The sequence below is a fragment of the Barbatula barbatula genome (assembly GCF_947034865.1).
Source record: "Barbatula barbatula genome assembly, chromosome: 6".
Lineage (NCBI taxonomy): Eukaryota > Metazoa > Chordata > Actinopteri > Cypriniformes > Nemacheilidae > Barbatula > Barbatula barbatula.
This window is the reverse complement of record NC_136765.1, coordinates 16,988,277-17,002,761: the sequence shown is the minus strand read 5'-3', so window position 1 is coordinate 17,002,761 and position 14,485 is coordinate 16,988,277. Positions and strand designations below refer to the sequence as shown.

The 14,485-nt window shown below is 44.0% G+C and overlaps 2 protein-coding genes across 3 annotated transcripts in view; one reads left to right on the top strand and one right to left on the bottom strand.

The window, feature by feature from the left end:
- Positions 1 to 125: 125 nt before the first annotated feature.
- On the top strand, positions 126 to 2,762 carry cldn23l (claudin 23-like). The gene is made up of 2 exons (XM_079458215.1): positions 126 to 245; positions 1,401 to 2,762. The coding sequence occupies exon 2, from the start codon at positions 1,484 to 1,486 to the stop codon at positions 2,156 to 2,158; it is 675 nt and encodes a 224-aa protein (XP_079314341.1). The 5' UTR covers positions 126 to 245; positions 1,401 to 1,483; the 3' UTR covers positions 2,159 to 2,762.
- A 220-nt stretch (positions 2,763 to 2,982) lies between these two features.
- The window catches only part of cnksr1 (connector enhancer of kinase suppressor of Ras 1), a 29,295-nt gene continuing 17,792 nt past the window's right edge, over positions 2,983 to 14,485 (bottom strand). Inside the window, exons 10-21 of one of the 2 annotated variants that reach the window (XM_079457829.1) lie at positions 14,148 to 14,233; positions 13,587 to 13,699; positions 13,358 to 13,464; positions 12,509 to 12,542; positions 12,261 to 12,436; positions 11,209 to 11,282; positions 10,739 to 10,810; positions 5,659 to 5,732; positions 5,362 to 5,435; positions 5,160 to 5,259; positions 4,873 to 5,051; positions 2,983 to 4,512 (exon numbers count right to left, since the gene is read on the bottom strand). In XM_079457829.1, the coding sequence (XP_079313955.1) occupies positions 4,183 to 4,512; positions 4,873 to 5,051; positions 5,160 to 5,259; positions 5,362 to 5,435; positions 5,659 to 5,732; positions 10,739 to 10,810; positions 11,209 to 11,282; positions 12,261 to 12,436; positions 12,509 to 12,542; positions 13,358 to 13,464; positions 13,587 to 13,699; positions 14,148 to 14,233 (1,419 nt within the window). In that variant the 3' untranslated portion in view covers positions 2,983 to 4,182. The remainder of the gene's footprint in view (positions 4,513 to 4,872; positions 5,052 to 5,159; positions 5,260 to 5,361; positions 5,436 to 5,658; positions 5,733 to 10,738; positions 10,811 to 11,208; positions 11,283 to 12,260; positions 12,437 to 12,508; positions 12,543 to 13,357; positions 13,465 to 13,586; positions 13,700 to 14,147; positions 14,234 to 14,485) is intronic. The other variant, XM_079457830.1, reaches the window with a different exon arrangement.

Below are 14,485 nucleotides of genomic sequence, written 5' to 3'. Positions count from 1 at the left end.
CTATGAGTCTGCCCCTTTAAATCTCTCTGTCTCCTTCATTCTCTCATCTTTCCATGCCTCTGTTTTGCTCCACTTGCTGCCTTGAGCGAGCAGACTGCATATTGTAGTGAGCAACCGTCGGGCTAGCTGTTTGTTCTCCTGTGTGTTAGTTGCTTTTTTACTGGACGGGGTTGTACGTAAAAGCCACATCCACACGAGCAAGTGTATCAAGAGTCTGCAGGGTCTTCTGTGGAGGAGAAGAGAAGGTGAGTGGATGACATTGGTGTTGTGATGATCACAAAACGGGGTCTGTAGGTAGTTTGCAGTGATTCATCCTGTATAGCTGATTCAAAAAATGTTTTATCTGCTTACCCAGTTGGAAAAACCATCATTCTTCCGATCATACTGTCATGCTGTTTTTTCCGGATATTTCATAACTAGCGCAGATGGAAATAGGTGTCAGGTGCTTTCAGTTGCATTTATAAGTGAAGGAAGGAATGCGAGTAGCCACATTATGCTGATGTGACGGAGTCTGTTGTTTGTTTATTACTGTATGTGCTCTTTACGTGTTTGTTTTTTGGGTTGCCGTGCAACGAAAGTGACTGGACCAGGAAACAGACTGAAAATGAATGTGATGAAAGACGCAAATTTGCTCTAATGTAACATTGAATAACCAATGTGTTGACAAGCAATGTGCACCCACACCCCACAAACACATTTCTTAGAAAGGTATCAAACCATTAGATGACACAGATACTTTGCAGACTAATGTGACATATTAGACAAATGGGGATTGTATATGCAAAACAAATAACTGCTTTTTATTTTATTTTATTTTTCGGTAAGTATATGTGGTCTGTGTAGCATCGGCTTGCTCTGTCCCCCAGACGTTTGGTTCCTGTCTGCGCATTATATGCCCTTCAGACTAATTTAAAATCTATCTAGTACTCACTATTAAACACACCCTACCACTACCTTCGTTTCCAAAGTCATAACAAGACAAACATCTAAGCATCATCAGAGGTTACAAAAACATCAGATTGAAACCGCAAGCACGCACACAGAAATACTTGTGGGTGATAGAACTAGAACTAGTTCCAGAAAAGATGCAACTGTGGGATTGTCCGGGTTACTGTCTCTTAGCAACAGACGGGCATTCACCTCCACTGTGCTGGTTGCCAAGAGTGACGATGTTAGAGCTCAAAGTAGAGTCATCAGCTAACCAGACATCCATGTATACTCTCTCTCTCATTTAGATCTAACAGACAGCTCATCCAGCAGCAGACAGAGACCATAAATCTGTGTCCGCCAAATGGGCATTAGAGTGAATCTTACGTCTGTGCTATGATTGGAAGGAATCTTCTTTTATCCGGATGTATGATTTACATCTAGTCTAATGTAAATCACATTTTCCTCATCAGGTCCTTGGTGGTGGCAACAGCTTCTTCTATCTTGCTCTACTATCCTGTCCACTCAGCTACACATCAAATCGGACTTCCACGCGATGCACACTCCCGCGTCCATGCTGATGGGGGTGGTGTTTGCTCCCTTGGGCCTTGTGCTGGTGTTCACCGCAGCGATCACACCCCAGTGGAGGGAGGGGCAGGCGCGAGTGGGTGCAGCAGGGCGGGGCGGAGCAAAGGAACTCCTCCTACTTCGAACAGATGGATTGTGGGAAAGCTGTCTGCAGGTGGTGCACTCTGAGGTTAAAGAATGCTGGCCGGTGTCGGGCTCATATCAACAGGATGCTCGGCTTCGACTGGTCCAGGAGATGGTGCTGTCATCGCTCGTCCTGTGCGGCGCAGGGATCGTACTCGCTAGCGTGGGGGTTCGTTGCTGGACAGATATCCCTCTGAGGAGTGTAGTGGCAGCCGGTGGCCTGATGGTGGCACTAGCGGGCATACTCAGTCTGGCTGCTTTAGGGATCTATACGCGGCATCTCTCAAAGTTGGGGATCGAGGTGGATTTAACTCCACCTGAGACACAGGAAGTCAACATGCAAAAAACACTGAGAGTAACGCTACACCCGGCTGGGTCGCTGTACTTTGGGTGGGTGGGTGCTTGGGTACAGGTGCTGGGAGGTGCAGCTTTGTTGTTTGGGTTTAAAAGTATGCAGTGTCCGACCTGTCCCAAACAGAGACTCAAAGACAATGCCGAGATGTATGAGGTGAACTGTTAGATCAACCAAATAGAATAAGAGAGATAAGAGACTCTTATGTACAGGGAGAACAGTGTGTTGATTTCTCTTGTACTGGATTGATCGAAGTCTACGTAAAAAAACTAAATACAAGATTTATCAACAGCATTTTTGACAAGCTGTCAATGGAGGCTAAAAATTGTGTTGTGTTTGTTAAAAATATATATATGTGGGGCAACATTTGACTGTAAGTGTGCAATTGCCATTTTTGTTTGGTGAGGATTTTTCGTGATAATCGTCAGCAGGTCACAGATGCTTTCTGTATAGCTTAAGTTTATAGCCTATTTAATCAGTAACAGTCCTTAAGCAAGATGTGTGTAAAGAGGGTTCTTGTAAAAAGTCTGTATTACAAAAGATCTTCTATGTACATCATGACAATGTATCTTTCCGAAGGCGTCTTACAATGAAGTCATGTGCTAATGTCACGAGGCTCAAAATCATTCCAGGCTTTTCCTCTAGTAGGCTACATGAGTGGTCACGCATACTTTCACTAAAGGTTTATGGATAAGACTTGACAAATCTTTGCATTGTAAATATGTGTAAGTATTGACTATTGTGTTTTTCTGATTAAATGTGTCAAAGGCTCATCTCAGGTTTCCTCTCAAGTCATGCGAAAAATTCTGACCGCTTATAGGTATTAGGTCTTTATCTAAGAAATAAATATACACCAAACCGTTTGTTTCGGTTAATACGGCAAAGGAGTTACCTGCAAATTTCCATATTATGCAGAGATGAGATCAGTTTGCTTCACCTTGCAATTGTGATCTTGAAAATCCATGCCACTTCTGACAGAGAGAGACAAATGTATGTATTATATAGTTACTTTTATAAAACGATTTCAAATCAAAAATATATAAGACAAGCATGATGATTCAGACATCTGGTTAATACAATGGTTTATAGTGGATTTATTGTTTAATAGCAGGGCAGAATTGCTGTACAGTAAACACATATTTCCCAACACAATTTGATAACATCTGAATAACTAATTTTGGTTTTTTTGGGAATACATAAAGCAATTAAAATAATATTTCTGTAATCTGAAACGTGTTTGCCTGAGAATGCAACCAACAGTAGACCGCCTCATCGATTTTCGTTACGTTTGTTACTAAATATAATTAAGTCACAAAAACCTTAAGTGTTTCCAAACTGTTTAAAACGTTGGGGTATTCAGTTAAGCCAAATAAGATGTGCGCGAGACAAACCACAAAATACTGCGCGTCGAAACGTTGCCCCGAAAAAATGAACACTCGTCTACGTCTTAAGAAGACCAGCGCATTGAAAGACGTTAAAATGCACACGTAGCTTTGATTTACAGATTTGTAATTAAATTAATGTACATCACAGTAAACAAAGAAGTGAAAAGAAATGAGCAGGAGGCCCGCAAATGCTGCACGCTCGAGAATAGAGAACATAGCGCCACTGTGTGGTCATTCCGTAGAATGCGGAGCATGTAACACAACGCTACCATCCATGCAAACTGAGGTATCACTTTTCAAGAAGAATCGTTTCTGGGCTTGCTGCTGAGCTATATTGCCTTTCAGACATTTAATTCATAATAAAAAAATAATATCTTTTGAAAGAAACACTTTCATGCGTTGACATACCAAAAACATTCATAGAACCTTTTCTGACATTGCATAGCCTGTTCAAGGGCAGTCATACCTGAAGTAAAACAAAGGATATACATCCTATTATTATAAATCTATAATTCTCAGGATACTTAAAATTATACACATCATTATGACCAATGTATTTTTTAACAAGTGCCTAAGTTTGATTTGTTCCTTTTTCAGCAAAAGGCATTTTATCATAAATCCAGTGATACTTTATAGTACACTTACAGCAGTTTTAAAAATCCCTAAATGATTTTCACTTTTGTCAAAAAACATTTAAAAACACGTTCTGTCCAAGGTGGGCTAAATATCAGGGCATTTATGCCGAAGAATGATTTTCTGTTCTCTTAGCAGATCTTGTCAGTCTCTGTAAATGATTTGGCCTGTGTTTCAAATGTAAAAGTAGTTTTCCATAGGTGTCGTTTTGTCCATGTCTGTGCTATGTGTCTGCAAAAACACTGTTTCATCGTTAGGGGTGGAGCCTCTATCATCAGATAATTCAGCATCTACAAGCTGTTCACCATCACTAAAGTTCAGTGCCCGTGCCTCGTCGTCACCCCTAGAAACTGTCTCTATACTGGGCATGGCTATCGCCTTCTCCTCTTTCTCAAAGTCCTGAAGCAGCTCTTCATTAAACTGCTTCCACTCACGAAACTTTTGCGGTGTCAGATCAGATTCGTCTAAGATCTTATTAATAAGCTGTAGCTCCGCCTCCTTTGCCTGTAAAACACAAACAGCCAATGAAAAATGCTGAAACTGACCTGAGATTTGGGCAGAAAACACTATTTTATTTGACGTTACTTTCTCGTTTAATTAAACAAAATAAATTCATATCATATCAGCAAACCAGATATCTCATAAAAGATAAATGTCTTTAATTCATGTTAAAATGAACTGAATATATATTTTCAGTTTAACTAAAGGTTTCCAGTGTAGACATTTTGTACACAGCTAGTGTACATATAGTGTATGCATATTGCATTGGGGTAGTTTAACATTTTACACTAATCGATTTTCATCAATAATCAGTAAATTATTATTATTATTATTATTATTATTTATAATGCATTAAAGCCTAACCTTGAGTGTACTCTGGAGGGCACGGAGTGTGTGAATTTTCTCATTGATGACAGGGTTCTTGTTGCGTTTGATGAAGGATTTACGGAGCTGGGCGTGAGTAATTGGCTGATTCTGACCAATCAGAGACACTCCTCCTTTCTTCAGGCTATGAAACATTTCATCCATCTCATCTACCTTTCCTGAGAGGGAGAAAAAGAGAGAGAGATAAGAAAGTTGGAAAAACTATTTTTGTTAAAAAATACATCAATGGCAATATATATCTGTGATGTCATTTGGTGTTTTTTTACCTGCAATTTTAATGCCCCCTGCATGTGAAATTGTCATCGACTCGGGTGTTGATCCCCTGTTCTTCTTACCCTTTGTTCGAGGGAGCGTGTTTGATTGAGTCTGCATTATCGATTACACCATAAAAATAAAGATTTGTTAGATTTTTCAAATCATCTTATGCATTGAGTTTGATGTGAACATTTGAGAGTTTGTTATTCTCACCGCAGCTGGCTTTTTCCGGTGAGTGAGAGGTGAACGAGATGGTTCTTCCTCAGAGTCAGTTTCACTGTAACAGTCTGACAACAGAAACATTACTCAATAACCAGCACTGTCTCTGAACTACAGTACATGGAAATATGGTCATATCACTGCAGATGCACCATGCACCCTGAAAAAAGTGCATTTATACAGATTTTATTAAGTGACGTGGGTAAGAACTGCAGTAATTTAATAAAGCTTAGTATGGCATCACATCATCACCCAGAATCACAAAAAACAGTCAATGTTTTCTTGCCATACCTTCCTCACTATCCGGCTGACTTTGGAGAGATTTCTTGTGTTTATGAATGGCTGTTATTAAACAGTTAATCCATCTATTAAGAGAAAATTATAGAGAAATGTTAGAGAATTTTTTTTTATCTGTGATCCAAACGTTTCACATTTCCAATGTCATTAGTATTGTGCAGTATCAACTGTTAGTCAATAGGGGGCATAGTTGACCATCTTTGACGAAACCATAATTCAATAAACCTATATGGGGCTGAAATGATTGAAAATGTGCTTGCTTCAGTAAATAGACATATCAGGTAGAGAGTAGTTCAGGGTGTTAATCTAGTTTTGACATTTACGTCCTCTGCAGCATTGTAGACAAACCAACACGGTTATTCTCTGTGTCTGACGTTGATGCAATTACTACAGAAGCTCAGGACGAATGCTGCTCAACACATCATAAAGGCATTAAGAGTCACTATAATAGAGATTGATTAGACTATAAATTATAATTAAAATAACCACATTGAAAGCAAAGCACAAAATGCAGAAAAACACATTATATATTAATGTGGCAAGTTGCAGTGTTGCTTGGTAACCACTAAGAACTACAGTTCAGATGATGAACAATATGACTTTCTGCAGCCTTTACTCCATAACCTTTAAAATGACTTTTCCTAGATAAAATATACATTATAAAAAAATACAATGGTGATCGAAAGTGCCCCAGAACTGTTTGCTGTCCTACATTCTTCAAAATGTCTTCTTTTGTGATCCTACTATGGGAGTCAATAGGGGGCAAGATCGGTTTGGTTAATGACATTCTTCCAAATATCTTTCTCTGTGTTCATCAGAACACAGAAATTTATACAGATATGGAATAACTCGAAGGTGAGTAAATGATGACAGATTTTCTGGTGAAGTATCCCTTTAAAGGTATCGAACACGTTAGACTTTTATTCCAAATCATGAAGTGCAAGAGAGAACGTCTCGGTTACGTCTGTAACCTCCGTTCCCTGATGGAGGGAACGAGACGTTGTGAGAGACTGACTGGGGTTTGATCTTGAGAACCTACCTTCTTCGAGATAATTAATTATAAAACGCCAATGGGCTTGGCGAATGGCATGCGCACGCCAGTCTCCGCCCCGTACATACGGGTATAAAGGAAGATGGCGGCGGTCATTCACTCACCCTTTGTACTGAGGAACCTGAGAGGGCACTCCCGTTCACTGCAGTGATTCGGTGCGGCATTGTGGCATGAAGTCACAATGTCTCGTTCCCTCCATCAGGGAACGTAACCGAGACGTTCCCCTTCAGTCGGTCTCTCGACGTTGTTCTCCGCGGAGAACACCAGGACAAATTGGCGCCACTTATAAGCGTATAACCGCCTAGAGGCGGGGCTCTAGCCTGTAAGACAGTCTCCCGGACCGCTAACGGGCAAGCCCTCATCCCGTCCAGGGGCCAGGCATGGAGGTTCCAGAGGCCTGCGTTGGGGTGCCACAACGTGCCCTTCCCCTGCAACGGAAGGTCCTTCGTCAGGGGAATGGGCCAGGGGGGGCCGTCGTCAGATCTACCAGATGCGAGAGCCAGGTCTGGTTGGGCCAGTATGGACCTGTGCAAGGAGGCTCACTGGGGGGGAAGACGTACTTCCGCTTGTCCCGCGGCCAGCTGTGTGCTAGGGAATCCGTGCCGAGGGGACCCTCGGTCTGGGAATACCATAGCGGGCAATGGGTGGAGTCCGGGGAGGCAACAGGTCCACCTGTGCCTGCCGAACCGCTTCCCACATGAGCCGGGCTGCCAGCCACTCTCCGCGGGGAGTACACTGTCGAGAGAGCGCATCGGCTGTCTGGTTCAGGTTGCCCGGAAGAACGTGGCCCGCAGGGATTTCACCTGCTGACTCCAAAGGAGGAGGCGTCGGGCGAGTTGAGATAACTGCGGTGAGCGTATGCCGCCTTGCGATTGATGTACGCCGCGGCAGTCGTGCTGTCCAACCGGACTAGCACGTGTTTGTCCTGCACGAGGGGCTGGAGCCTCCTCAGTGCCAGAAGGACTGCCAGCAACTCTAGGCAGTTGATATGCCAACACAGTCGGGGACCCGTCCACCGACCCGATACTGCGTGCCCACTTGCACACCGCACCCCACCCTTGCAGGGAGGCGTCTGTCGTTGCCACGACACGCCTCGAAACCTGTCCGAGCGGAACCCCCGCTCGGAGAAAAGGTCAAGTCTGACCAGGGTAAGAGAGTGTGAAGGCACTGCGGCGTTACCGTAATCCGCCTGGTGCCGGCGTGCCACGCCGTCCAGGGAACCTGACTCTGTAGCCAGTGCTGAAGCGACCGCATGTGCATCAACCCGAGAGGGATTACCTCCTTCGAGGATGCCATGTGCCCCAGGAGCCTCTGAAAGTTCTTCAGCGGCGTCGAGGGATTCAGACTGATCAACCTCAGACAGCGCAGCACTGACTGTGCACGCTCGTTGGTGAGACGTGCTGACATACGGACAGAGTCTAGTTCCATACCGAGGTAAGAGGTGCTCTTCGCGGGGGAGAGCTTGCTCTTCTCCTGGTTGACCCGGATGCCTAGACGGTCTAGGTGCCGAAGCACACGGTCCCTGTGCGTGCACAACACATCTCGCGAGTGTGCCAAGATAAGCCAGTCGTCGAGAGAATTTAGCACTCGCACGCCTTGCTCCCTGACAGGAGCTAAGGCAGCCTCTACTAGTTTGAAAAAAACTCGTGGAGACAGGGCCAGACCGAATGGCAGGACCCTGTACTGATACGCCCTTCCCTCGAATGCGAACCGTAGGAACGGCCGGTGTCGGGGGAGAATAGAGACGTGAAAGTACGCGTCCTTCAGGTCGATTGCCACGAACCAATCCTGGTGACGTACCGAGCCCAGGATGCGCCTCTGCGTCAGCATTCTGAACGGCAGCTTGTGCAGGTGCTTGTTCAGGCAACGCAGATCCAAAATGGGCCGCAGTCCCCCGCCCTTTTTGGGCACGATGAAGTACGGGTTGTAAAACCCGGACGACATCTCGGTTATAGGGACGGGTTCGACCGCACCCTTCGCCAGAAGGGCGGCGACCTCCTGCCGAAGTACGGAAGCATTCTCTTCTCGCACCGAGGTGTACAGAATGCCCCGAAACTTGGGGGGGCGCCTGGCGAATTGGATCGAGTAACCGAGACGGACTGTCCTCTCTATCCAGTGTGACGGGCTGGTGCACTGCCAAGCGCCCAAGAACCGCGACAACGGGACCAGAAGGACAATCTGCTTCACCGTGCCAGGGGAGGCTGGTTCGGTGGCTGACAGTGCGGTCACCTCGCACAGGGGGGACCCCCCGGGAGGCTGATGGCTCTGTATGTTTACCTGCTTCAGGTGGCCTCGAGTTGGGTCAGACTTCCCGCTGTCCAAATCCTTCAGGACTTTCGCCTGAAAAACCTGGAGGACCGCCATGGCGTGGAGAGCGGAGGCGGTGTTCGTCCAGCGTCACTGCAAGCCTTCGACACGAGTGTCGAAGAGAGCTTACATGCTCTGGACGGGAGTCTAGGTCGAGCCCCCCCAAGTGGCAGCTGTCTGCGGGCACAAGTGGCCCGCGACTGCACGCTCCACCCGGGGGACGTCAACATAGCCTCTAGCCGCCCCACCAACCAGGGAAGTCACAGCCACCGAGCCCTCCGGCCTGAAACGCGCCGAAAAGTGCATTCCAGGACTTGGCGAGCTCGTCATGCACCTCCGGGAAGAATAGTAACGGAGCGGCGCGTGGCTTTTGACCACGCCCCCGAAACCGCGCATCTAGCCGCGAGCGTTCTGGGGAGGGTGTTATTACACCCTGCAACCCGATGCACGCGACTGCCCGGGAAAGCATGGCCGACATCTCAGCGTCAGTCTCCTCCGGAGCTCGACTGCCTGACGACAGGAAATCAGAGGAGTCTTCCGCATCGGATGCCAGCAGGCAGCTGTCCGACGCAGCGACAGAGATAGTGTCATCATCCGTGTGCGAAGTCTTACCACTATGAGACGGCCGTCTGCCGCTCGTAGGGGACGAACCAGGTGAGCGTGAAGGGGTATAGATGGTCCGCGAGCGTGAAGCTGACGGAGCAGCATCTATCGGAGTCCCTAAATCACCCCTCGCCGAAACGGCAGCTGAACACGCCTGGGAAACAGACGGGGTGGTGGCAGCGCTCAAAAGAACGTAGCCACCGTGACCGCAACACCCTGATTGCTATGTCCGCACACACGGGACATACCGCATCAATGAAACCTGCCTCAGCATGCTTGCCAAGCAAGTGACACAGGAATCATGGCCGTCAGACTCCGGAATGAGTCTGTCGCACCCAAGGAGACGGCCACGAGACATACCTCTTAAGGTCTGTAGCCTTCGGCCGAAACGCCCAGGGGAAGTCCACCGAAAGGAGAAGTCCGCTGCTCCGCGTCATAAATCCAGCAGGTTAAAAGGTCTCGAAGTCGAGTACCGCGTGTAGCATCAGCAAACACACAGGTTCCGAAGAACAAAGGATGAGTGAATGACCACCGCCATCTTCCTTTATACCCGTATGTACGGGGCGAGACTGGCGTGCGCGTGCCATTCGCCAAGCCCATTGGCGTTTTATAATTAATTATCTCGGAGAAGGTAGGTTCTCAAGACCAAACCCCAGTCAGTCTCTCACAACGTCGAGAGACCGACTAAAGGGGAACTCAGATTTACTCTATCCACTGTATATATATAGTGCTCTTACATGTGGTGCTCAATCCTGAATATTTGCAGAGGTGATCAAGCTTTCAAAGTAGAAATGCCAACCTACAAAATATAGCTGGCCATAAGATTTATAAGATTCACATCAAGTCAAAAGAAAGGATTTCACCAATGATGCATCACAATCCAAAAATTGAATGCAGCTAAAACATTCATTTAAACTGAAAGGTCAAAGCACATTTATTTGTACATGAGGAGAGACCACAGATGCGTGATACAATCTCATCATTGTGACATTTCCGCTACTCAACATGAACCATTTCACCAAAAAGTCTCTAAAGTAAAATGGAATGATTGATTGTCTGCAGCATTTGCATCAGACGAACCATTCGAGAAAATGTTTGTGCAACCACACTCACTTGCTCATGTCGTTCACATTATCCGCGGCGAAGAAGAAATTGTGAAAGCGCTGGTGGCACATTTTAAATACGCTAGAATGCAGCAAAAAATGAGAAAGAGATAAGATGATAATGCCCATTACATTTATGGCTTGAGCGGCTTAATGAAAAATGAGAACTCATTGGTCATGTTGGCAGGGTCCGCTGTGTTTGTGGACTGCGGGGGAGGATCTGAGGAGTGTAAAGTGTAATTCTGTTGTTCACACATGCCCAACTAACTGCCCTCTTGCATCTGATAATCTCACTCTCACAGCCAAACACAAACACAGAGCCCAGGACCACTGCTGCTTCTGTTTCTTGATAACAGTGTGAACACAAACAATTTTGAGTTTTAAGCCATACAAGTATGACACTTTCTTTTAAAATGTCATCTGTCTAAGGGAATGAGCAAGTAATCTGAGTCAGACATTGATCTGTATTAGGATACTCACTACTTCCTCTTGTGTTCCCCTGCGCTTTCAATACTGTAGCTGCCAATCTTGATCAAGCCCTCCGCCTTCTCCTCCTGCACAACAACATGAGTTTATTTTATGCACCTACATCACCATTGATTTTCTTTCAAGCCATCAAGCTTTGAACAGATTCTGATTTGTTTTGCAGGACATTCATGTAAATGCTGTTCTGACAGCACGGAGAAGCTGTACTTGATTTCTTTGACTTAACAAAACAGTCTTACAGCATATTTTTGTGGTTGGATGAAAAAACTGCATTTAATAGTTCTAAAATGTACAGTATATACACAATGACTGAAAAATTAAAGCCACAGTTCACTCCAAAATAAAACTTCTATCATCAAATACCTTCATGTAATTCAATACCTGTTATAATTTTTTACGCATATTTTGAATTTCTGTGTTGAACAACTGTTACTTTGTCATTCACACAGACCTACTGTAGGCTTGAGAAGATATGGATTAAAGCGCTTAGATTATATAACGTGGATGATATAAAGCTCTTATGTAAATCTTATAATAAATCCTCTATCCTTGTTCACTTTTATTACTTAGAAATCATTTCTCAGAAGAAAGTCATAAGGGTTTGACAGAATGGTCATTTGTGGGCTGAAGTAGAAGGGTTAGTTTACCCAAGAATGAAATTTCTGTCATCATTTATTGGCCTCAAATTTTTCTAAATCTGAATAATTTTCTTTGTTCTGATGAACACAGAGAAAGATATTTGGAAGAGTGCCTGAAGCAAAACAGACCATTGACTACCATAGTAGGAACAATTACAATGGTAGTCCCTACATTCTTCAAAATATTTTCTTTGGTGTTCAAAAGAACAAAAAAATGCATAAAGCAATTTTTCCTATTATGGCTGTCAATGGTGCCGCAGAACCGTTTGGTTACAAGCCTTCTCCCAAATATCTTTCTCTGTGTTCATCAAAACAAATAAATGTATACAAATTTGGAACAACTTGATGGTGAGTAAATGATGAATTATTTAACTACCGTGTCACTCTAGCTGATAAACTCGTACTAACCTGTTGACTGGTATACCAATACAGTGTTGGACCTTTCAGGACGAACCAAAATCTCTGCCATTTCAGAGTCATGAACACGCTCCCTTCCTTTCTCTTCTTCCAGAGCCAACCATCACAGTCCGGACGGCCGAGCTCTCGACAGGACACCTTCCTGCGGCTCATCGCTGTCCTCATTCCTGAATTATACACAAGGGTCAAAGGTTAGGGTCACAGTCATCATTTTGAAAATAAATAAATCTACCGCTTACCTTTAGTAGAGACCTTCTTGTTCTCCTTTTCCTCCTGCGATAAGAAAAAACCTATCAATACTCTGTAGATCTCATGGTTTACAAACGATAATCTGCTGGTATCATATGATTTGACGCATTAACAAAAGATGATTTTTCCTAGGCAAAATGACACAGAGTAGTGTTTTTGTGGTATTACTGTCATGATTCCGCTATCATGTCATGTTTATTCTTTGTCTTGCGGCGGAGTCATGGCATGGCCTTAGGTTTTGTGTGAGAAAGACATGGCTTTGTTCTGTTTTTGATTCTGACTTGCCATGTGCTTTCTCGTGTCTCGTCAGTGTTTCCCGCCCTTTTGTCTCGTTAACCTTCCCTGAGTGTTTCAGTACCCACACCTGCCCATTGTTATCTCCTTTGTTAGTCTCCCTATAAGATGCCCTCTTGTCTATTGTCTTGTGCTCGTTCATTGTATTTTGTACTTTGTATGCGTTCCTTGTATGAGACAGTCTATTTGATTATCCGTGCATCCTGTCTGTAGTTCTTGTTACGTCGTGTTTTGGTGAGTTAGTCTAGTCTAGTCTAGTCTAGTCTAGTCTAGTCTAGTCTAGTCTAGTCTAGTCTAGTCTAGTCTAGTCTAGTCTAGTCTAGTCTAGTCTAGTCTAGTCTAGTCTAGTCTAGTCTTAGTATTTACTTTGTTCAGTTTAGTTAGTCCGTGTACTTTTGTCATTATTATTTATCTAGTCTTGTTTACTCCGTGGGTTTTTGTTTTGTGTTTATTGTTAAATAAACGTTTGTTAACCCCTTCTTCCCCTTGTCTGCCTGCACTTGGGTCCTTCCACCACGTCCACCTTCCACGTTCATGACAATTACCTGTAGTCCAGCCATGTCGGGACAAGAGCTGGTACTGGCTCTGTTGAGCTCTACGTTCTGTGGGGACGGACTCCTGTCCAAACTGTTCCGACTTGCAGGCAGAGAGTCTACAACAATGAAGAGAGATTTATACACCCTTTATTCAAGAACAGCCAGAGATAGAGCTGTAAACATAAAACATGTAATATAAGATAAAATAATTTGGAATTAAAGTAAGTGACTCTTTTACCTGTACCAAACGGATGGGTTTTTAGGGTGTTTGATTGATGTCCATTTGGACTTTGATCACTAGGGAGCGCCGATTTCTCCCTTCTACTGTGATGTGTGCCGTCTGGTACTGATCTGAGGTACATAAGCACATACAATATTTAGCAACATATAAAAAATAAATAAGTACATGAACACACGGTACTCGAATCACGGTACTCACACATCATGGGTTTTGCTGAGCAAATAAAATCTTAAAATACTGTATTATAATTTCCCCCCACAAAAATGCTTGAATACTTTTATTTTCTTGATCAGTATTTATGTTTGTTTTTTTCAGTGAAAATATATATGAACATTATTAAAGCCAGATTTATTGACATTCAAATAATATAAAAAATATGAAAGTTAAATATTGGATATTGTACAATGCGGTAAGACAAATATACCAAACAATACCTAATTTGGTGTTTACACATTTTTCTAAACTAGACAATACCAATACATGGAACATAAAATTACGTATTATGTAGAAATTCTGAAACAGCATCTAAGGAAATTCAGTAAAGACGATTGAACTTACTTGAATGAGAATGAGCGCACAGAGGCAGTCACCCTCCCAAGCAAAGAATGTCTGCCTTTCTCTTCCTCCTCCTCCTCCTCTTCCCTCTGAAAAGAATGAATGACCTTAGATTCATGTTTGGAAAAGCCCTAGAGTATACAACTGCAATGGAAACTGACTCCTGTCATGTGGCCAGTGTGCATGGGGTGTTTTTTATTGTGGTGTATGTGTTTGACGGTGTATGTGAACATTTGCTTTTGTATGTTCCCAGGGGACAGAACTACCTCCAGGCGTTTTTATTCTCCAGTCTAAATAATACGAAAACACCTTTTAAGGAGATCCTGAATTTGAAAAAGATT